This window comes from Monodelphis domestica, chromosome X (genome assembly GCF_027887165.1).
Source record: "Monodelphis domestica isolate mMonDom1 chromosome X, mMonDom1.pri, whole genome shotgun sequence".
Lineage (NCBI taxonomy): Eukaryota > Metazoa > Chordata > Mammalia > Didelphimorphia > Didelphidae > Monodelphis > Monodelphis domestica.
Window position 1 is genome coordinate 30659212 of NC_077235.1, and position 23796 is coordinate 30683007.

General features: G+C 51.9%; 1 protein-coding gene across 1 annotated transcript; it reads right to left on the bottom strand.

Annotated features, from left to right (window-relative positions):
• Positions 1–480: 480 nt before the first annotated feature.
• On the bottom strand, positions 481–15204 carry FGF16 (fibroblast growth factor 16). The gene is made up of 3 exons (XM_001363135.4): positions 14066–15204; positions 6936–7039; positions 481–860 (listed from the first exon to the last, which is right to left on the bottom strand). Exons 1-3 carry the CDS (start codon positions 14340–14342, stop codon positions 615–617), a joined length of 627 nt encoding a protein of 208 aa, XP_001363172.2. The 5' UTR covers positions 14343–15204; the 3' UTR covers positions 481–614.
• Positions 15205–23796: the final 8592 nt, after the last annotated feature.

Consider the following 23796-nt stretch of genomic DNA (forward strand, 5'->3'; position numbering starts at 1 on the left):
ATTGTGAAATAAATAAATATACAAAATAAATAGCATAAATACATTTTTGCCCTTCTGCAGTTCTTGCTGATGTCTTCATATTTTTCCTTCCTTCCTTCCTTCCTTCCTTCCTTCCTTCCTTCCTTCCTTCCTTCCTTCCTTCCTTCCTTCCTTCCTTCCTTCCTTCTCCTCCCTACATACAGGGTGCTTGGCTCCCCGGGGCTTTGGGGGTTGGCAGCAATCTCTGGGGTCCTTCCATGTGTTTGGTGTCAAGGTGTTGGTGTGGTTTGTGTGATGGGAAATGCATCCCCCTTCCATGGCCCTCCCTTGCCCTCCCTCCACCTCCTCTTCCCCCAACGGCCCTTTCACCACCTCTGGGGTGATGTGTAGGTCTCCTCCCCACCCCCCTTTCTCCCCCTCGTCCCTCTCTCCCTCCCCGCCAACCCTCCCCCAAATCACGCAACCTGTAAATACGCTTTCAACAACAAGGGCTCGGCTGGATTGAGTTCAACTTAAGTGCTTCTGTTATCGAAGTTGTTAAAAAGGACGGCTTGAAAGGCTATGAGTATAGAGCTCAAGGACATAACTGGCCCAGCGCTGGTGGGGAGGGGAGGGGGAAACAGAAGCCAGGCACATCATCTATAGCGGAAGAGGTCTCTGGACATGGAGGGCACCTTGGAGGAGTCAACAGGCCTGGGGAGGAAGTGGGTGAATTTCTGGTGCCTCTTAGTCCTGAATCCCTCCCGGGGTGAGCCGTCTTTGTTCAGAGCCACGTAATACTGGCGCTCGGAATCCGAATGCTTGTACAAGGTGGAGGCGTAGGTATTGTACCAGTTTTCTTCAAACTGCTCCCGGAAAACACATTCTCTGGTGAGTTTCTTCTGTGAGGGGGAGAAAAAAGGGCAGACCCCATTACACGCCTTTGGAAATGGCCCAGAGAAATTCCAGCTATGCACCATGTTCCAGAGAGAGGAAACGAACTTCCTCTTCTCCGCAGAACCATGAGGGATGGAGGGACGGGGGTTGAGGGTCGCCCATGCTACCATGGCCATTTGGGCAACAAATAAACAGTAAACGTTTGCTCTGTGCTAGGCCATGGAGACACCAAGAATTAGATGATCCTGTTCACAAAGACTCCCAGAGGGAGAATAGCATGAGCAAAAGCTTAGGGGCAGGAAATGAGGACTGACCTTTAACTCCAATCAAGTTAAGTTTGCCTTTGGCTCATCAGCTTCTTTTCTCACTGCTTCCCCTCCTGCTTTCTCTCTTCCTCCCTTTTGCCAAAGCCCAGGGAATCTTAGCCTCCCCCACCCTTCCAAAACCTCCCCCCTCAGTACACACCAAAGTGTCAGTGATAGAAAAGCTTAGAATATCTGAGGGGGAAAAGTCATTCCCATGTCTCCACTGACTTCCACCTTCCACTTTCCTCCAGGGGTCATTATTTCCAGTTTCTAATTGAGGAAACCTAGGCTCCAGGGAAGTTGACATGACCAAGGTCATGCAGTTGAACACAATACAACTTAAGCCTCAGTTGAAAGGCAGCCCCATTTCCTCCAGGTAATGGGCATGGGGACAGGGCCGGGGTGGCAGGCCAACTTGGGTCTAGGTTTCCTGGAAAAGGTATCCCACAGGCAATAATCACTGAATGTGTCGGTTGTGTGTAGGAACCTGCTTCTATTCCAGACAAACCCTTGAAACAGGAGGAAGAGAAGGGTAGAAGACCCGGGTTCAAATCATGATTTTGTTCCTTGCTCTGGGCAAGTCTTTTTTCTTTCTCAGGCCTTCCTTTCCGTATTTAGAAAATGAAGGAATACTCTAGAAGAATCCTTTCAGCTCAAACCAAATCTATCACCCGGTGAACCACTGGCAAGCAAGAGTCGAGAGATACTGACTCAAAGGATGTTGGGAGTGTGGCAGGAGGGGTAGGATTCCTCATGGCCTTTGATTAGCTAGGCTTTAACTACTCTACCAATAAAGCCAAGGCTATCTGAAGTCGAGCTGTTGTTTTTCAGTTGTGTCCAACGCTTCCTGCTCCCATTTAGGATCTTCTTGGCAAAGATCCTGGAGTGGTTCACCAGTTCATTTTACAGATGAGTAAACTAAGGCAGACATGGTAAAGTGACACATAGCTAGGAAGTGTCTGAAGCTGGATTGGAACCCAGGTCTTCCTGACTCCAGGCCTGGCACACTCTCAACTGTGCCACCTAGCTGCCCAAACAGCTGAGAGGAACTAGCTGTTATTCTTCATCACACAGAGAAGAGCAGAAAGAGAATCCTGAGATGAGCTGCAGCATGAGAAACTCAGGAAGCCTCAGGAGGCACTTCCCACAGTGCTGCTGGGCATGGCACACTGAAGCGGCCTAATCCAAAGGCCCACCCAAAGGAAGGAACCTTGACCAAATCACTTTGTCTGGCCTCTCGCTTCCTTGTGCATAAAATAAGGTTGGATACTATGGTTTTTTAGGTCCCTTTGGCCAGCTCTGAATCAGTCCTCCGATGTGAAAGCTTCACCCCGAGCCCCATCCAGCTGAGGATGTAGCTGCCCTATTGGCCGCTCTCTGGGTTGGTTCTCCATACTGGGAGTGATTCCAGGCAAGCACTCGAGCTGCCAGGTGGCACGGCCTCAGACCTATATAAGGCTCCCAGGAGGTGACCTCTCCCAACAAGGGGCCCCTTGGAAGCACCTCAGCTTTGGTGGCTTGGGGCTGCAGGCCTCTGGGTCTCCCACAACAGGCCTATCCTTTCACCCTTGAAGTGACTGCCATTCCACAAGGGGACAGCGATACCAAGTGCTGGGGACAGGCCTATCTCTCAGATGTCAAGGAAAAATGTCCTGCTCCAAGTGGGAGTGGGAGGAGGCGGCCTGCCCTGAGCGGTCGAGCAGGACCAGCATTACAGGGATCTGGCATGGCAGGGGCCCAAGCTGGTCACAGGATCAGAGCGTTAGAACTGGAGGGACCCTGAAGGATTATCTAGTCCAGCCCCCTCTTGCTAAACGGGGAAATGGGTCCAAAAGGAGGGGAGTTTAGCTAACGTCTCTTCACAATGGATTTTTCCCAATCTAGAATGGAAGCCTCTGAAAGCATCTAGGTCAGCAAGGTGAGGGCCCTTCTTTCCAGCTCGACTAGCTAGGGAGGTGCCTCCAGGCCTTGCCCGCCTTTCTCTGATGCACTGTGACCCAAGGGGGCAGGCAACACACTGGACACCTTGAACTAGGCTGACCTGCTTTTGACTGCTGGCTTTAGTCTAGCCCCTTCCTTACCCTCTCTGGGCCTCAGTTTTCCTCATCTGTAAAATGAGGAGGTGGGACTAAGTAGATGACCTCTCTCCTTTTCTCAAAATGGGGGTGACCATCACCCACCTCCATTTCTTCTGGAAAGGCAGCCCTATAACCATCAGCTTCGGGCCAAAATTAGAGAAGTGCATTTTGGAGGCGAGAAAGATTCGGGCAAGGAATCGAGCGATGTCCTTGATAGTGCAGAGCTCCGGATGAAGAGAATCCCTCTACCAAGCCAGACTGGCACTTCTCAGCAACGCAGAGACTTAAGAGTTGCCTGGAGGATTGAGACCCTGAAGTGACTCGCCTTTCTGTATCAGAGAAATGGGACTTGGGCCCAGGGCTCCCTTTTCTGAGGCCAGCTCTCCCCATTCCCTACCCTGGGCATCAAACACGCAGCCTGACACTCCAGAGGGGAAGAGTGTAGCGGAGTTCCTAGCAGATGATAATGTGTTTGGTGTATTAATTTTTAAAAAAAGGAAATAAACACGGGGGGGGGCTTCCCAAGTCAATATGCAGTCTGAGGGGATACCAAGGTACAGTTGGGTGGACCCAATTTCTATTTGAAATTGACACACTACATGGGGCCACCTCTTAAGAAGAGTCAAGAAAGCTGGCCTCAAATCCTGGCTCTTTTAGTCAGTTGTAGACAAGTCACCTTACCCTTCAGGGGACTGATGTGTGAAACAAGAGGGCTGGAGTAAATGATTAGAAGAGCATGCCATCTGTCTCCATTCAGGTCACTGGAGGGAAAAAGCGTTAAAAGCACCTCCTTCCCAAGAGTCACAGAACTCTAATGGACTTGTGTTCGGGTAGGGCTAGTCCCCAGGACATAGAGCTATTATCAGAGTTCACATCATTCCATCTTGTCCAAAAATCATAGCACAAAAGACTTGTTAAATGCTTTGCTAAGATATCTAGATAGGGAGCAGCTGGGTGGCTCAGTGGATTGAGAACCAGGCCTAGAGATGGGAGGTCCTGGGTTCACATCTGGCCTCAGACACTTCCTAGCTGTGTGACCCTGGGCAAGTCACTTCACCCCCATTGCCTAGCCCTCACTACTCCTCTGCCTTGGAACCAATACACAATATTGACTCTTAAGACAGAAGGTGAGGGTTTAAAGAATTTATATCTAGATAAAGTGCATCCACAGTAGTCTTTTGATCTCCTGACCTGCAAACAGTAGCAGAAAAGGAATTAAGGATGTGGGTATACATGCCTCCTGTGCTTAGCCCAGTGCGGCATCAACATCTAGTGAGGGCTGGTTTACCAGACTGTAAAATGAATCAGTGTTTTTTGCATCCTCTTCAAACCACTGGCATTGCCTTGGCCTGGACTGGTACCAGGCCAAACCAAATATAGAACCAACCTGCTACCATCCCTGCTGGTGCCCTTAGCCTGAGGCATCAAGCAAAGGGGTGTGGGTTCTCTGCTGAGCCTGGATGAGCTACAATTATGGTAGTAGCTGCCCTTGTGCCTGAGCGGGTAGTGCCAACCTCCCTAAGGGCCTGCTGGCTATGTTGGCCAGAGTTCCCCGTGCTTTGTTCTTGATGTCTTTGATAGCTTTCCTTCTTTCTGCAGTTTGCAATAATGGGAAGGCCACTGGACTTGGATCCAAAGAACCTAGATACAATTCCCATTTTATAAAACAAGACACTGAGGCCAGACAAGAGGCTGCAAGAGCCTTCAGATCTTTTATAGCTCTTAAAGTTTTGACTGTCTTTGCTCTGGGATAAGCCGGCAGGGTGTCCTGCCATACACACCACTCTCTTCCTTCCTCCTTACCACATCTTTCTAGTTGTGAGAGACAGAAGGAAAAGGCATTAATAAGAGGGGCAAAAGGGACAGCTCTGCTTTTTGTACTACCCTGCACTACCCTTTTCTGAGTGCTTCAGCAGACCTTAAAGAAAGGTGAGCCTGAGCGGTCACTGTAAAGCCTGCTTGGTGCCTGGCTGATGGCCCTCTGGGCCACTCCCTGCCCTCCGCCCCCCCCCCATCCTGTCCCCCTCTGGCCCAGACTGTCCTCCTAGCCCAAAGCCCTGTGAAATCATAGAATCAGATTTAGAGATGTCAAACTCCAACCCCATCATTTCACAGAAAAGGAAACTGAGGCAGAAAGAAGTTAGTTGAGTAACTTGCCCAAGGTAACACAGCCAGGAATTGCACCAAGGTCCTTCCGACTCTGAGATATTACATCTCACCTACTAGCTGTTTGGCAGATAGTGACTTATTCAGGGCCAGCAGAGGCTCATAGGAGACAGCAGCTCTGGGAGCCTTCCCAGCCATTGCCAAGCAGAGGGCAGAGGCTAGAGATGGCCAGGTGCAGGCACAATATGCCTTGCCTGTCATCTCGCCTGCCCTTGGGCTGCTCGCCTCTGGGAAAAGGAATCACCCCCTTCTTGCTTCTGGCAATGGAGGTTTTGGTGCCAGCTTATAGTTCCCATAACTAAAGGAAGTCATGTGGGAAGAAGAGGAGGTAGCAGGCTGTACACAGTACAAGCCGGCAGCCCATTCCTCAAGGTAGGTCATAGGCCAGGCCAGAAGGGACCTCAGGAGACAGCAGCATCCAGTTCCTTCCTCTAATTGGGAAAATGGGGCAACTGAGGTTTAAAGACTGAAGTGACTTCCATGGGGCTACACAGCTAGTAAACTACGCCAGGGATTCGAACCCGAGTCTCCTAGTTCCTAGCACCTTCCTAGGGTGACTTTCCCCTTTTTCCCCAAATCTCTCCTGACCAGGCTGTCCCAGCACCCAACTCTTTACTCTCACGTTAATCCTTTGCTTTAGGTCATCATCTATCCTCAGGGTTTCTGTTAAGGGTAAAAAGCAGGCCAGCAAGGACTAACCCATCAGCACCCACTAGTATGGATTTGTCTGGCAGATAAAGAGAAGTGTCACTCAGCACAGAGCAAAGCCCTAAGTGGCTCCAATGGAGAAGTGAGGGAAGTCACCCGTCACTGCCTAGCTTTGGATCCCAGCTGGGCTGGAAATCCTTCCTTTACAGCCTACGTGACCTTGTCCAGGGCACTTGGGTCTCTCTGGGTCCACCAAACAAGATCTCTTCAACTTCTGATCTCCTATGGGTGGGAAGAGAAGGTTGGGAAAGGCCTGGGGTACCAACCACAGTCTAGGCAGGCAGGCGGGTCACTAGGATGAGAATAGGGGAAAGGAAGGGCAGCTAGGTGGCACAGTGGATAGAGCTAGGCCTGGAGTCAGGAGGACCTGGGTTCCAATCTGGCCACAGATACTTCCTTGCTGTGTGACCCTGCGCCAAGTCACTTAATCCCCAATTGCCTAGCCCTTGAATTAATACTAAGACAGAAAGTAAGGGTTTCGAAAAAAAGGCGAGGGGAAGAGTAAAGGCATCGGTATTTTCCAGGACGGAGGACCCTCTTCACTAGTTTAGCTGAGGTTGGGAACAACCCAGATCCAGCTACCAAACGGATTCTCAAAAAGTATTTTTGGTGATGGTTTAAGGAGTCATTCACCCCCTCCCCCCAAAAGGATGTGGCCTCGAGTCACTAACGGAAAGTCAAAATCCAAGCCCCAAACAAACCGCTAAGAAGGTATCCTCTTGCCTTGTCTTCAGGATCATTGTCCCCCTCATTCACCAGCCCTAAGATTTCTAATCCTGCCAGCCAGCCTCGCCTCAGAAGGCACGTTGGATATTCAACTTACCGATCCATACAGCTCGCCACGCTCATTCATCCCTAGGTACAGGCCGGAGTCTACTCCCCGGATACTGATCAACCCCACAGCCAGGCTGATAAATTCCAAGATTCCTACAAGGAAAAGGGAGAACACGGTAGCCATTAGTGATTGATGCCTAGAGGAAACAAGGACTCTGGCTCTTCTCCCTTCCCTGGTTTTTCCTCCTTTCTGTTATCAAAACACTGTGGTAGGTTACATGACCAAACCATCTTTGTTTAGGGCAATGGGTATGGCCAAGGGAAGACAGAGCCAGCCTTGGGCTGCGGGGTGGGAGAGAGTGACTCAAGAGCCTAGTGGTCTAAGAGTCCTGGCATAGCCACTCTACATACCCTCCAACAGGGCCCTAGGCCTCTCCAGACTCAATTGCTCCATCTACAAAATGGGAACAATGATCAATAATTTGCAACCCATATGCTTCCTTTCCCAACTGTCTGAAATCTCTATGAATAACCCAATTGAAGGCATTCTTTATGAATGAGGATAAGGAAAGAGGTACACAGGTGTGCACCAAAGGCATTTTACAGCAAGGCAGATCTCTAAGGGCCCAGATCCCTGTCGAGAATCCCATGTCCCACTGTGCTCATTATGGGCTTTCAGGTCAAATGCTGCTTTAAAAAAAACCCTAGTTTCTCCATATTGGTTTCAAGACAGAAGACTGACAAGGGCTGGGCAATGGAGGGTAAATATTTGCCCACTCACACAGGTTGGAAATATCTAAGGCCACATTTGAACCCAGAACTTCCCTGGCACTCAATCCACTGAGCCAGCCAGCTGTCCCCCTCAAATGCCACTTTTAAAAGCTCTCCCCCCCGGGGGCAGCTGGGTGGCTCAGTAGATTGAGAGTCAGACCTAGAGACAGGAGGTCCTAGGTTCAAATCAAGCCTCAGACACTTCTTAGATGTGTGACCCTGGGCAAGTCACTTGACCCCTATTGCCTAGCCCTTACTGTTCTTCTGCCTTGGAGCCAATACATAGTATTGATTCTAAGATGGAAGGTGAGGGTTAAAAAAAAAAAAGCTCTTTCCCAACAGGGTGTTTTCAAAGTCAGGCAAAGTTTCTTGAAAGATGCCACAACCAAACAACTGTGTGTGATCGCCCATTGCTTCTGTTAGCATAAGCGAGGCTCCAAATGGTGCCCTCCCCCAAAAGTACTCAGTACTGTTAGGGAGGATATGCAACACAGCCCAGATGGAAAAGGGTTGTGGGGAGGTGCTCAGGCTCAGTGGACACTCCACTAATTAATGCCTCAAGCCTCAAAACACTGCCAAGCCTCCCCAGCGAGCTTCTTGGTCACTCAAGCGGATGACGGCTACTTGTTGTGCACATTCGGATACATACTTGAATGGAGAACTCGGCCTGCCCATTGGCACATACGTCTTGGACCGATAAGGGGCTTACGGGGAGGGGGGGGGAGGAGGAGGAGGAGGAGGAGGAGAAGGAGGAGGAGTGTGGCGTTGGGTTTCCCTTGGGAAAGAATGCAGGGCTTTTGAGGACCCCGGAGCTTCTCCTAGAACAAAGAGTCATCTCTTTAGCATCCGTCTTCTTTCAGTGATTCTGGGTGACTGGGAGCCAAAGAATTACCTGAAGAAGCTTTGCCCGAAGGGCAAGGGAGCCACATGGGAGGAGAAGCAGTAGAAAGACTCTTTTGTCAGAGAGATAAAGGACCAGAAAACAGTCTACAAAATGTCCCGGCTAGTAAGGATCCTAGAACATAGAGTGTTAGGCTGCCAGGCAGGAGTCAGGAAGATCAGGGTTCAGATGGAGCCTCAGTCACCCAGTAGCAGTGTGATTCCCTGCTCTATCAATGAGGAAGGAGACCAGCATTACTTCACCGCACCGAGTGGTTATTGGGATGAAGATGACTGAGTCAAGTGCTTTGCAAACCTTCAACTGCAATATAAATGCTTCTATTGACCATTATCAGGCTGGAAAGGCCCTCAGAACCTAGCATTATCTCATTTTAGACATCAGGAAGCTGGGGCCCAGACTGGTAAGTGGTCAAGCTCATCATCTGCCATTTCCCTCCCAAGAATTGGCCAAAGTGTCCTGGAAGAAAATAATGGGCCCTGGGAGAGTCCATCTCCCAATTTAGAGGTAAAAGCAGCACAGTAGGAGCTAATAGGGCTTGCTTGTAATTTGTGAGCTGTCTTCTTGTGGGGGGCAGCAGGGATTCAGGAATGAACATCCCTGCTTCCGCTGACACCGGCTAGGGAGGCAAGATTGGAGAGCCAGGCAAGGACAGGTGGAGAGATCGGGAAGATGGGAGAGCATGGGAATGGAAAAATGGGGAGGGGGCAAAGTTTTCAGACGGATGGGTCAGTTGCCTACACCCTGACCCACAGGCTTATCCGAAGCATCACATGTGGCAGTCCATATTTCTAAGTCTTTTTATTTCCCAAGAACTTGGCAGACCCTGCTATGCTGATTGGTTATGAAATCCTCCGTATCCCTGGGAACCTTCAGAGGTCATCTAGTCCATTCCTCTGCTGCCTGCCAAGAAGGAGGCTGTGGAATGAGTATCAGCATGTTTCTCAAAACCTTCCAGTATTCTAAGGGTGAGGGCCAAGAGGGTACTACTCTCTCCCATAACCCATTGTAAGAAGAAGAGGGCTACCGTGGAGCATGGCCAACACCTTAACTAGGACACTCACCGCCTACTTATGGTGACACTGGGCAAGTCACTTGCCCTCTCTGGGTCCCTTGTTTCCTCCTCTGTAGAATGAAGGGCTGGGATGGATTAGATAATGATCTCTAAGGTCCTCTGCAGCTTTTAAAACTAGGCTTCCCTTAGCTTTAAGATAAAGAGTATCTGTGTGTTGTCTAGCAATCTAACCTCATTTTACAAAGGAACCCTAGGACCAGAAGTTAAGTGACTTGTTTAAGGTCACACAGCAAAAAGCAGAGCTTGGATGCTCGCTCAGACTCTAAACCCAGCATTCCTCTCCCCTCTCCCAGCCCAGACCCCACTCCTGTTCAATATTAACATGAATCCCAGAGGGATTCAGACAAGTCTTCCTCTATGTCCCTGTTCTCCCTATTCCTGAAGTTGCCCTGCCCGACAGTCTTTGGGCACCATGTCTGTCTGCCACTTTTCCTCTTAGCTGGAGTACACCCAAGGGGGGGCCTGCTGAGGGGCATGTGATGATGGGACAAGCATTCCTGGCACTTGACCAACAGGAATGCAGAGCGAATAAGCCCTTTCCCCCCTTCTGAAGCTTCAGCTGCAAGTAGGTGTCAGAGGGCAAAGTTGCTAAGTGGGCAAAGTTTATCTCCAGCACTCCCTGTCAACAGCCAGGCCTGCCACTCTCCAGGTCCAGGGCATTTGCAGCAGACTAAAGTGGAAAGAGATCTGGATATGGTGTCTGTACACATTGTCAGAGTCAATGTCTGTAGCAACTATTTTGCTTAAATGACTTTCTTTTATATAAGGGAGGGGTCAGCTTGGCAGGGAGAGGGGAGTCCGTCTAGAAACGGCTGATGCACAAACCAAAGGCATCAAGTTTAAAAGACGAAAAGAGTTAGAGAACCTGAATTCAAGTCCAGATCCTACTACTTCCTCCCAGTGGGACCTAATCTGGGCTTTCTTATATTTAAACTGAGTGGTTGGTCCAGTGACACTGAACTACTATGATCTTTCTCATTCATCTATGTACCTCCAGAATCAGAACTTAGACCTCTGGTCTGTTCCTTCTGGGTTCACCCGGATGACCGGATGATCAGGTCAACAAATAATCCATGCTGATGTGTTCACCAGTAAGCATAGGAGTTTGGGGGGAAATCACACCTTAGCCAAAGAAGTTTCCAAAGGGAAAATGACCTTCAGATCCAGACTGTTGGCTTGGAAGGATGTTTGGAGGACAAGCGGTGGACCTTTTGGTACAACCTCACATCCAAAAGACAGACAGCTATCTATCTGTGGCTACGGCTAATTGTGGCCATAACCACTGAGCAAGAGAGCAACCTTCTCCACTAATGGAGGCTCCCTCCCTTCAAGGCTCAGCTTGAGGTCTTTTGTGAGCCCCTTGGTCATTAGCGCTTTCCCCCCACCCCCAAATTACTCGATTTGGCAGTTACTTATCTGAGCAAATGTTGTCTCTCCAGGAGAAGAAAGTGGGCTTCTCAGGGCAGGGACTGTTCCAGTTTTGTTGCCTAGCACAGTGCTACTTGGCGCACAGTAGGTGCATTGAAAGTACTGGGTAGATTGGACCAAATTGAAATGGGAATTAGGGTACTTCTACCACCTAGCTCAGGGCTTGCTGTAGTGAAAACAAGTGACCGCTTTGAGCACTCTAGAAGCGAGTCAAAAGCAAGCACTAAGTGGAGGAGCTGGGGCATCATGGTTCGCCATCTTCTCAATTCTCAGATATTTCTTTCTGGGTGCCAGAAAGTTGGCACTGTCTGATAGGCAAACCCCAACATCTCCGGGCTCCGCATCAGCTCCTGGCACCGTGCCCCAATGGCAGAGACCAGACTGTCCCCCCCCCCCCCGCCCCCTCCCACCAGCTGCCAAGCCAGTCTCCAAGTGCCCACTGGGAAGGTTGGGGTCCGAGTGGAACTGGCCGGCTGGCCAACCAGACGGAGATTTCAATCCTCCTGGCTACCGAATGCAGATGGGGAAACAGTCCCCCGTGCCAACACGTTATTACTTGGAGTCAGGGCTGTGCTTGGGCTCAGCCGGGCTCTCTCTGAACACGCGGATTCCACGGTAATCCTCAGGGGCCCTGCTCTCCAATTACAACAAATAGCTATTTACTTTACGGGGCCTTTGGAGACTACACCCCTTCCCCCAAAGCAGAAATCTATAATATTTTATATCTTCAGTCTGGTCTCCTTTACTCTGCTGGAATGTTGACTGCTAAAACACTTATGGAATGTTCAAGTTTCGATTTATTGAATACTCCGCCTGATTAACTCCAAAAGGAGGGGTGGTGGAACGGGGTAGGGTGGGGGGAAGGGCTCCCAACCCCAAGCTCCCCCTCATCTCTCACTGCGAGCTAGAGCAAGGCTTGGGACTGTGCTAGCCCGAAAGTCGGCAGGGGAGGTGGCCGCGAGACAACTTGGAGCACTGTTCCAATTTCCTTTATGGGAAATCCACCAATGTCAGGAGGGAGAGCCGGGAGAGGTGATGCTGAGTAGATCTGGGGCAGAGGTTTTTTGGTCAAAAGAGCCAAGAGGTAAGCTGGTGGAGAGGGGGAGGCAAAACCCTGCTACTGGCCCCTTTACGAGCCTTGGAGCCAACCCAAATGGACCTTTGAGATCCTGGGGGAATTCCGCATGGAGGGATGGGGAGACTGAGGCCCAGAGCCACTCCAGGGAGTCAGAGAGAACCTGGATTCCAAAGCCCACTCTCCTTTCCCTTTCAGTTGGCAGGTGAAAAGGAAGAAAGCTGGGGCTGGGGCTGGGGGGCCAGTTTACTGGGCTTTCCTTTGGCCTGGGGGACTCTGGGTGGCCTCTGGTTTGGGAGGGCAGGCAGCCTAAGGGTTTCTAGCTCAGTTCTCCGTCTCCCCAGAATCCTCAGGCCATTCCTTCTCTGTGGAAAAAATCCAGTTGTGGGGGCAAAGGTGGAAGGGTTCCCTCCCCTGGAGAAGTGGGGAGAGCCAGCCAAGCTAGCAACCTGCAGTGGGCCCCACCCCCTCCCATTCCCCCTTAGGGACCTGCTCAAAGTTTATACAGACACCTGCAGCCCTCAACTGAACCCCCCCCCCAACCTTACTCTTACTTCAGCTCCGAATGCATTTTTCCAAGATGACATAGGCCTCATTAGGGTTCCTGCCTGCTCCGAGCAGGCCAGCCCTGTCCCCAAAGCCATTTTCCAGGCTGGGCCCTGCCCTCAGACCCCTGCCCTACTCTCCTTCCTCCTTTCCCGGGATTGGGGGGGCAGGGAGAGGGGAAGGCAGGCCAGGAAGATGAGCCTCGAATTTGCATGGGCTTGGGGGGGAGGAAGGGGCATCTCCTCGGGGCTTTAGGGGCTCCTCCGAAGCCCTCCTGGAGGAAGGGAAAGAGGGCTTACTGGGCCTGGGGATTGGGCTGGCTGTCACTGCACCTGCGGAATGACTTAGCACTAGGGAGAATAGGAAATTGAAAATAAAAATGGCCACATTGCTAGAGAGTGAGCACATTTGTTTAGAGACCTAATGATCTCCATCCTGGGACATGGTTTATATTAATGTGTAATTAGTTCTGTATGTGAGACAGGCGGCTGTGCCCTTTGAACAAGCTGCCATGAGCTGGGCAGCCGTGGGGCCATCCCATGTGCCCGGCAGAGGAGAGATACCTGTGTCTAGAGGCCCAGGGGGAGGAGCCCGTCCTTGCCATCGCCATAGACCCAGGCCAGGAGGGGAGGAAGCCCGGGATAGCGGAAAATGGGCCGGATTTGGAGGCTCTGACCCGAGGTGGAAACTAGACCCTGCCTGCCACCCTAAGGCTCCAGCTCGGTCCCCAACTTGGGGCAGCGGAGCCTGGCCGACTGAGCAAACTCCCACCGAGCCAGTGACTTGCGGGTCATTCCCCCTCCCTCCCACAAAGTGCAGTCTCCCCAAGGCTGAGGGGGACGGCCCATCCGACACTCTCCCATCCGCCGGTCTGGGAGACTCCTCCCGCAGCCGGCCCAGATAGAATGGGCGATCGATCGCTCGATCGATTGATTACCCGGCATCGAGCAAGCACCTCCCGGGCCGGGGCTGCGGTGACACCCGGGACTCTAGCCGGCGGCTCTCCCGGACAGGCCGGTGCAGTCCCGCCCCGACGGAGGAGGAGGAGGAGCCCGCGGAGGGAGCAGGGGTTACACCTGCTTCAGTCTAAGCCCCAGAAGGGCTGCAGGTCGGCCGCGGCCACGCCGTGGGCCAGCCTGCCCCGCCCCGCCCCGCTAGGGCAGCCGCTCAGCAGTCCTCGGAGCTAATTCCCCACGCGCGAACCAACGCAGGCAGGCCGGCCCCAAGCACTCTCACGCTCCGCTCCACTAGCTAACCCTCGAGGGCAGCCAGAGGGCATCCAGACGGCGGCTGTGCCAGGGGCCTGGCCCGCCCCGTCGCCGCCGCAGCCGTGGCTGTAGCTGTCGCGCCCCCCCCCATCCCCCAGTCCCGCTCCCCCGCTCTCACCGAAGCGGCTGTGGTCCTGCCGGGTGCCGTGCACCGTTCCGTTGGGGAAAATCTCCAGGTGGAAGCCGGTCCGGCAGTAGAGCTGTCTGCGCCGCAGGATCCCCTTGAGGTGGGCGAAGTCGGTGGGCGAGCCGCGCTGCAGCTTGCCCTCGATCTGGCCCAGCCTCTCGGTCAGGAAGCCCGGGGAGTCGGCTAAGGGCATGCTCCCCAGGGCCGACGAGAAGCCGTGCACGTCCCAGTCCAGCGAGGCTCCCAGGGCCCCCCCGAGCTCGGCCATGGCCCCGGCCACCGTGGGGGGGGGGGCGGCGGGTGGGTGGGAATGAGAGTGGGAGCGAGGAAGGGAGCGAGTGTGTGAGCGTGTGCGCGCTCCGCTCGGGTGTGTGCGCCGTGGGCTGCCTGGCCGGCTCTCTGGCCAGCGGCGCGGAGGGCGAGCAGGGGGCGGAGGGCAGCAGGCAGGGCTGCGGAGCTGCGAGGCTGCGGGTCTGCGGTTTGGCTGGCTCCCTGCTTCCCCGGCTCCAGCCTCTGTCGCTGGCTCTCTGTCTGTGAATGTCTGTCTCCGGGCCTCCCTCTGGGCCGGCGGGCGGGTGGCCCCAGTCGTTGGCCGGCCGGGGGACCTGCTCGGCGGCTCGCTCAGCGGCGGCGACGGCGGCGGGGAGCGCGCTGCTGGGACGGCTGCTGCACGGCGCTGGGAACAAAAGTGGCGGGGCCCCTGGGCCTTGATCTCGGGCTGCCTTTCATCCCTCGGTGTGTCCGGCTATCGCAGGCGAACGCCACTTTATATACATCCGCACTCACTCCCCTTACATTGACATATTGGGTATTTAAATACAAGCCACACCTCACTGGCATCCCCTCCGAGATTGGTGTGCGTGGTTTGGGGTTTTTTTTTCCCCCCTTCTCGGATCCATTTGGCTCTTTTTGGGAGAGGGGGGTGGAGAGTGAGTGAGCTTCACTCCCTCTTTTATTATTGAAAAAAAAAACGGCAGGAAAAAGCTACACATTGCAGCGAGCCATAACAGCTTTTGGCGAGTTCTTCTGAAACTGCTGAGGAAATAACGGAGCCCCGCGCGCGCGCCGAGGCCGGTGGCGTCCCCAGGCACCCGGGCGCGATGCTGCGCTTGATTGTCTGATGGCGCGCCTGACTGTGTGCCAAGGTGCCCCTCCGCCTGGTGCCCCGGGCACGTCCCCAGTTCCAACTCCCCGTCTGCCCTCTGACTTCCCAGGCACCCTGAGCCTGGCTTGAACAGTCACCCCTAGACCCTCCGAGCTTCAAGGGGAGAAGTTGGACCCGGGCTGAAACAGCCCCCCCTCCCTCCCCCAACCCTATACTTGTGCTTTGAAGTCGCGGCTTATTTGGCAGAGGACAGAGCTGAGGCCCAGAGGGGGCCAGTGACTTCGGAGAATGTCCAGAGAGCAGGGCCTCTTTCACTTTGTGCGAGCGAGGCACGTAGTAGGTGCTTAATAAAAGACATACCCTGGTAGGAAGTGGTAGGAGCCAGGCTTTGAAGCCCAGGCCCCCTGTTTCCTTCCCACCGTACCCACAGGTGGAAAGTCGGGGGAAAAAGAAGACAAATGCATGGGGATTGGGGGATGCCCCGGAGCCCCCCTAGACTCGGGGGAGGGGGCAGAAGGGAGGAGGGAAGCCTTGCTGGGGGCGTTTTGCTGAATACGGGGGAGGAAAGTGATCTTTTTGAAAAACGATCTGGCCTGGTTTTCAGGCAGCGTTTTTTACAGGCCACTGGAGAGCAGAATCTACGCAAGGAGGCTAGAAGCCTGTTGGGGGCTTTTCTTCCACCTTTTTCATGAGGGAAACAGGTGTTTCCTAGCTCTCTCCTGTGCTCGGCTCCCTGACACCCTATCTGCAGCAGCTGCAGCCGCCGCTGGCGAGGGCCGGGCAGGAGGAGGAGGAGGAGGAGGAGGAGGAGGACCCGTCTCGGGCGCCTGGGGCGAGGCGGGGGCGGAGGGGGGGGGCTAGGAACTCGGGCCCCGCAGAGGGCCTGAGAACGGGGGCCTGGCCGGAGTCCTCAGGCCCGGGGATCTGGAGGGTGTGGGCAGCGCTGCTGCCGCCTGTTCCCTGGGGGCTCCGAGCGCCCCAGGCCTGCTCACTGGGCGTCGCTGCGCTTGCCACCTAGACGGCGCTGTTGCTCGAGGCTTCCGCCTGCTCCCGAAGGACCCCTTGGGCCTGCTCGCTCCCCAGCCCGGCCCAGGTAAGGGAGAACTGGGAAAGAAGGGGCCTTTCCTCGGCTGTGCGAGCCCAGAGACATGAAGTGGACCCTAGGAGTACCACCTTTGCCTTCCCTTCTTAGGGTCTGAGGTGCCAGGGACTTCAAGAGGCCACAAAGGCCGGCCCCTGAACTCCAAAAAGACATGAGTTCAGCCTCCACATTGGAACCCAGGGCCAAAGTTGGGGTTCTTTCCTCCACACCTCGGGTATGTGACCCTCCTGCTAAAGTGACAAGCATTTATTAAGCGGCCCTGTGTGCCTGGCACTGTGCCAAGCACTGGGATGCCACCACCACTGATGTGAAAAAGGGATTCAAGGAGCTCACAGTCCAAGGGGGGAGGCAGCAGGCAGACAATTAGGGCCCAACAGGACCAATTGGGGCTTGTCTCACAGGAGTGGCACTTAGGTTAAGGAAGGCTTCTTGCCCAATGTGGGGGCCTTAGCTTTGACTCAAAGGAAGCCCGGAGATGAAGGAAGGGAGGGAGTGAGGAAGGGAGGGAGAAAAAGAGGAAGGGAGGAAGGAAGGAAGGAAGGAATCCTGGCCTTGAGGGAACCCCAAGATTGGAAATGAAGCACCTGGTGCTGGGCAGCCTACTAGACCCTAGACTAGTTAGGTTGGAGAGATATTCACAGAGCTGGCACAGCCCTCCAAAGGTTTATAAACTTAACTGTGAGCAGTCAACAGGTCTTATGGGCAATGGGTGAAACAAGGTGCAAACCCCAGTTTCCCCCAAGGAGAGTATGCCTTCCCCAGCTAGGGCTCAACAAGGCCTTATGGGAGAAAGCCCATTAGTGGGGCCAACGGCTGGGCAAGTTCCCAGGAGAAGTGAGCAACAAGAAATAAACTAGAAGCATGGCAAGGCTGCCAGCAGTGTTCTCTCCCAGTCAATATTTCAGAAAGCTTTTCTACAGTTATCAGTCTCGTAATCTTGACACACTGTAAGTTCGGGGCTAAATGCTAAGTCCTGGATCCAGAGCCAAAGGCCAAAGCAGTTCCTGCCCTCAAGGAGCCTGCCTTTGAAAGGAGGAGACAAAATTCCAATAAGTGTGCATGCATGAATGGGAGGTGATCTCCCTGGGAGGGAGGATGGAGCTGGGAAACGCCTCCTGCAGAAGGTGGGATTTGAACTGCTTTAAGTCATTTGCCCAGAGTCACCCAGCCAACATGTGTCCATCACCCAATTTGAGCCCAATCTCTCAACAGAATAAACCTACAGAAAATCTTAAAGGGATCCGAACCCAGGACTCCCTGGCGCCTAAGACTAGTATTATATCATCGATGTCACACTGCCTGCTAGAAGAGTCAAACACACATGTGGTTGGGAAGTTGGGACTGGAGCTGGCAAGAGAGATCAGAGAAAGATGCCCAATTAAATAAGAGAGCTTAGGGGACCATGGGAGAGAGGAGGAGAAGGGATACAGGGGGAAATGTCGGTGGTAGAAAAACAAGATATCCCTTTCTGAAAAGAGGTAACTGAGGACTGAATAATCAGCACCCTCTGGGGCAGGGTCAGCATTATCCTTAGTTTAAAGATTGGACCAGGGGCTGATTTGGAACCCAAGGCTTCCAGACACCCAGGCCAGCTGGGTGTCTCGACCAGCATTTAAAAGCCTATAGGGATGAAAATATTTACTTCTGTGGATCCAGCCTCCCAAGACTTGAACCATCCTTCCTCTGCGGATGGAGAGAGAGGGCAGTCCTCCCCCTCTTCCCCCTCCCCAGCCCCCCAGCCCCCCAGCCCTCAGTAGACTGTCTTGGAGGGTTGTTTTGTCTGAAAACAATTTCGGTTCCCCATAGGCCCTTCTGATGAGCCTCTCTCAGTACTCAGATTGGCTGGTCCTCCATGGAGAGACCCAGAGGCCCTAGCCAGCCCATTCATCCCAAATCACCTTGATGCCCCCCTGAGGCCCTGGAGGCTGATGACTTTAGTTAAGGATTCAGATTACTAATAGGCAAGAGGTATTGACAAGAATGATAAATATTCAACATTGCCCAGACCACCCTTCCCCTCCCCCACCTCCTTTTTCCAAAAACCAATTTAGGGAACCTCTTTATCTTCTTTATCTCTTCTCTCCGGAGCGCTCCAACCTCCCAGGCTAAGCTGAGATCCCATTTGATCTAGGCTGTGGGAAGCATTTCCTGGCCCTCCCCCACCCCAGGAATATCCTGTGCTCCCTAGGCAGAGGGGGAGTCTGCTGGGAGTTTCTGAACCTTCCCAAACCCCCTAAGGGGAGCACTCCCCGTTGGGGAGGAGGGGTGCGATTAGGGGTTTCATTTAGGGTGAAAGAGGCTGTTGAGCCTTTCCCACTCATCCTATGTAGAGCCGGCTCTAAATTGTTTGCATGTCCTCTTCCCCCCAGAAGCCTGGGAGCTCCTGGACGACAGAGACTGGCTTTGGCCATTCTCTCTCACCTCGGGCACCTAGTAGGTATTTTAATCAACCTTTACTTAAAGTAGATGAGAAGTTCCTTTGGGACAGAGACAGGGCCACACCAATGTTGGTTCATAGCCTAGACTTCTACCTTTGCTTTGCATAAAGTCTGCCCAACCTTCTGGGAGTCTGTAATCTAAAAGGAAAACAATCTACCCAGATCCTTGCTTTAAGAACTCCTAGAGGGAAAATCCTTTTTGAAAGTAATAGGCATTTTGGTTCTCCCCGCCCCCAACCCTTTTCTCTCCCAACTGGTGAGCCAGGGGGGGGTTTCTCATTACCCCCCAGCTGGATCCTTAGAAGACAAGGCCAGTAGATTGTCTCTGTTGGACACTGGCCTCCCGACACTCCATCCCATGCTCTGCCTTTCTTGCTGGCTGTCCCCCATGCCTGGAATGCTCTGTTGCTCCCTCCTCATTTCCAGCAGCTGAGCTAGCTCCCTGGCTCTTTTTGAGTTCCAACTGGAATTCCACCTCCTCCCGGAAGCTTTCCCTGAATCCCTCTTAACTCCAAGGCCTTCTCTTTTCAGTTGTTTCCCATTGAACCTGTATCCAGTTTGCTCGCTAGATATTTGGTTGGGAGTTCTTTTCCCCATCCAGGGCTTTGTTGTTCATTCATTCAGCCAGGGACTGTAGCTATCCTGGGGGTTTGCTTGTCCAGGATACTGCATTGGTTTGCCATTTCCTTCTCCAATGGATCCTTTTAGTGACTTGCCCAAAGTCACTAGAAAGTGCCCGAGAGACTCCATTTAAACTCAGGTTTTCCTGACTCCTGGCCCAGTGCTCTAACCACTGTACCACTGCTCTCTTAAGGGCAGAGACTGTCTTTTGCCTCTTCCTGAATCTCAAGAGCTTAGCCCAGGGTCTGATACATTTGTTGCTGCTGGGTTCCCCCCTCCACCAGACGTTACCTTCCATCTTAGAATCAAAGGCAGAATGGTAAGAGCTAGGCAATTGGGGTTAAGTGACTTGCCCAGGGTCACACAGCCAGGAATTTTCTGAGGCCAGATTTGAAGCCAGGATCTCTAGTCTGCAGGCCTGGTTCTTTATCCACTGAGCCACCCAGCTGTCCCATCTATTGTTTGTCATTTCCTTTTCCAGCTCATTTTACAGGTGAGGAAACTGAGGCCAGCAGGGTAAAGTGACTTGACCAAGGTCATATAGCTAGTGAGAATCTGAGACTGAATTAAACTCCAGGCCCAATACTCTTATTTCCTGTGCCACCTAGCTACCTGCCTAACATAGAGTGGTCCTTAATAACTGGCCATTCATTGATTGATTGCCCTTCTTCTGCAGCCCTTTTAGAGGGTGAATTCTGCTTTCAGTGATAACTGGCCAGGAGGTGGGTGAGCAGGAATTTGTCGGTGTTATCCAGGGACAGTGGGATGCTTAGAGAGCACCCCAGGGTGGAGGGGAAGGAGATGTCCTCAGGAAACTTTCTGCTGACTTCCCTACAGCCACTCAGTACTGCCTGCTATGTTTTCGCCACGGTTACAAATTGCAGAAGGTGTCTCCCGGGGTTAGAATAGGGAACATTTCTGTAGCACTTTGAAAGCATTTGGCATGTTACCACATTTGATCTACTTGGTAGGTAACTCTGGCAAAGGGAAAAGAGGATGAGGGAGGGATGGCTGGCTGGGCATCGAGACTCTGCAGTCTATGTGGGCCTCTGAAATGCTGAAGGGGAGAGTCAGTACTTTCTCCAACTCCAGGTGCCCTCATCGGGGCTCAGCAATACCAATGCCAGGCCTGTGCCACAGGAGAGATAGAAATAACTGAGTAGAAGAGCAAGAGAAAATGAAATTATAAAACCAAGGAGAGGGAAAGAAAGGCATATATGGTAGGGAAGGGCTGAGATCTGCCAAAGGTTACTGGAGGAGCCACTGAGAGTTAGGAGACCTGGATTCAAATCTCAGCTCTGCCATGTAGCCTTGGCTTCTTCCTCTCTGCAATGAGTATCACAACTCCTACCCTCCCTACTTTACAGGGCTGCTAGGAAGCTGAGATGAAAAAATGGCATAGGTCTCACCATGTCACTCCTCTGCTCAAGAAGCTTCAATGGCTCCCTATTCCCTCTAGGATAAAAAAACAAACAACAGGCCCAAGTATGGCAAGTATATGGGAGTCAAACATGGGGGCTTGCTTAGTCTTTGCATTTTATGGGTAACCAATTCACTTATACAAACATGTTATTCAGTAATGGAGTACATAGAAGACAATGTGAGGATGGGGTGAATATTCAGCAGTGCATTCATGTAGGAGGGGTGGAATTTGGGAAGATAAAGGGTAAGGTGGCCCTCAAGCCAAACCTAGGGGAAGACAATGATTTGGGGGCCCAGTCAGAGGAGCTGAGTGAGGAGAAATGGCTTGGGAAAATAAACCAAGCTTTGGGGAGACACTTCCAGGTTTTCTGGCAAGATAAAGTAGATGAAAGCCAATAGTGGGCAGTAAGGCTTGTAGGAGCACTGAGTCTAGCCAAACTATGGAGAACTGGGAAAGCCAAGAAGCCTCTCCCAATCACCCTCAGTGCTCTTCCTCCATGAGTGTTTTCTGTTTACTCTGGCTTCTTTACCCGGGATCTATGAACCTGGTTTTTCGTTTGTTTTCTTTTTTACACTTTTCCCCTCCATCTTGCAAACAATACTAAGCAGTGACCAAGAGCGGTTAGGGCTAGGCAGTAGGGGTTAAGTGACTCGCCCAGGGTCACACAACTAGGAAGTATCTAAGGTCACATTTGAACCCAGGACCTCCTGTTTCTAGGCCTGGGTCTCCATCTACTGAGCCACCCAGCTGCCCCAGTGAACCTGGATTTTGAAATCTTTTGGTAACTATGTTTCCATATGGTTTGTTTCCTTCATAATCTTGTCTTTATGCATTTCAAAACATAATCCATAATTCAGAGGAGGAAGAAGGTGTCAGTTACACAACAAAAGCTGAAGAACCTAGTGTAGCATTGAGGGCTTCCCATGGGAAACCGAGGTAGAGGTGAGCAGTTCAGGAGTGAGGTATAGCGAAGAGAGGAGAAATGGAGCAACCCATGGGAGGAACAGCAAGACGGCCCATTATGGCTGGATTGGAGAGTGTGTGGAAGATGACTGTGAAGTGGGAAAAGACTAGAAGAGTAGGAAGTGGCCAAGTTGTAAAAGGCTTTGAATGTCAAACAGAGAGGTTTATATTTGACTCTGGATGCAAAAGGGAGCCTTTGGAGCTCATTGCAGTGAGAGTACAATTTCAGAGAAATGACCTTGGCAGCTGAGCGGAGGACAGACTGCAATGTTATTAGGCCATTGCTATAATTTAGGCAAGAGGAGATGACAGCCTAAACTAAGTAGAGTAAAAAGAAAGTGACCGACAGGAGAGATGTAGAGAGAAAAACACAAGATTTGGCAATGGATTTGATATATCATGTGAGGGAGAGGGGAGAGTGGAACGACACCAACATTTTAAGCCTCGGCAGCTGGGAAGATGGCGATGCCCTTGACAGAAATAGGGACCAGTTGGGGAGGGGAAAGTTAACGAGATCTGCTTTGGACATGTCATGTTTGAGACTACTCTGGGAAGTTTAAGTGCTTTGTAAACATCAGAGGGTTTTATTATTAGGCCTAGACCACTGCCTGGGAGACCTCCTCCAGTTTGAATTTGATCACTTCAGCTCCACAGAGAGATTTCCTTGCAAAACATTCCTGATGGGCCAGGAGTCCTCATGAGGTACCGGTTGCCTTCAGCTTTGAGTGGGTCTTTGCCTCCAACTGAAGCACCTCTCCTAGGGAGGCTTAATGCTGCCACCCTTTCTTCTTTCAATGTGGCACTTCCATCTGAGTCAGTGAATTGGAAATTAGCTGATATTTCTGTCCTCTTTCCCCTTTCCCAGAGATGGAGTACTACTCTGGTCAGCAATTCAGAAGACAGCTTAGCTAGCCAGTACTTGGAAAAACCTTTCACTAAGGTGGAAAGTAATGGCATCTGAAATATGCAACTGTGATCAGATTATCTCCCTCTGAGCCATGTCCTGGGTTTCCATGTTTTGGTTTACATTGGCTGCTCCCTGTGACTGTCTGAAGGAGATTGGGCTCTCAGAGACTTGGGCAGATGACTGTTGTTTTAAAAGTACAAGGTCTGTTTGGGATAATTTTTCATAGAACTTTAGGGAAGTTTTGCTTAGAGAAGAGAAATTTTCAAGTGTCTGAGGCTCCGCGTTAAGGTAGAGGGAATAGCCCTCTTGGCCCTAGAGGTCATAACCAGGAGCAGTGTGTGAAGACTGCAGGGAGGAGGCAAAGATGTGGCTTAATGTCTTCATGAAAGGGTCTGCTTGGCCATTTGTTGCTCCATGCTCTGAGCTCTTAATTGACGCCCGGATATATCAGGTATATGGAATAGGAGATTCCGGATCAAGTAAGAGGTGGCCTAGTAGTGTCTCACATCCCATCCATCTCCAATTCAATGATGAATGGGCTGGCCATCCTACAAGTGCACATTTTGGGGGACCTCAGCTTCCCTTCGGTCTCCTCCGTGAATGGGCAAAGATTTCTCCTAGATCCTAGGCTTTCCTGAGATGAAGTACTGAGGCCACCAAGTAGGCCTAAAGTATTGGCTTTTGCTTGGACTTTGCGCGGCACTGGAAGTCACTTTCTTTTCTGGGTCTCGATATCTTTCTCTTAAGTGAGAATCCCTAAGATCCTTCCAGCTCAAAGTTGCCCGTTCTTTAACACTTAGTCATTCACTTTGAAGCAGATGGCCCCCAACTCTTTATATCTGACTCCCAACTCTCTCAGTGAAATAGATTTTATTACTGTCTTTTGAAACATTAATTTAATGTCTCCCTATCTTCTTCTCCCTCTTCCATCCAGGAGTGTCATCCCTTAAGCTCTCTTATTTCATTGTGTTCTTTTTTTCATCTGTCTTTTGAGCTTCATGCCCATATCACCAACAGCCTGGTGGATACTTCCGACTGGCTGTCCCATAGGCAGTAAGGCCCTTGGGAGTCGGGGAGACCTAGGCTCAGACCCCTCCTTTGTCACTTTCTAGCTTGTCTTCTGCTCTTGAATAGCTCACCTCCTTCTATCAGCCATCAAGCCT

What these genes read in the sequence shown, in the direction of transcription:
- FGF16 (XM_001363135.4), bottom strand. Translation starts at nt 14,342, where the DNA reads ATGGCCGAGCTCGGGGGGGCCCTGGGAGCCTCGCTGGACTGGGACGTG. An exon ending in GCAGGACCACAGCCGCTTCG is followed by an intron (nt 7,040 to 14,065) that starts GTGAGAGCGGGG and finishes TTTTCCTTGTAG; the next exon opens with GAATCTTGGAATTTATCAGC. An exon ending in GTGGCGAGCTGTATGGATCG is followed by an intron (nt 861 to 6,935) that starts GTAAGTTGAATA and finishes TCCCCCTCACAG; the next exon opens with AAGAAACTCACCAGAGAATG.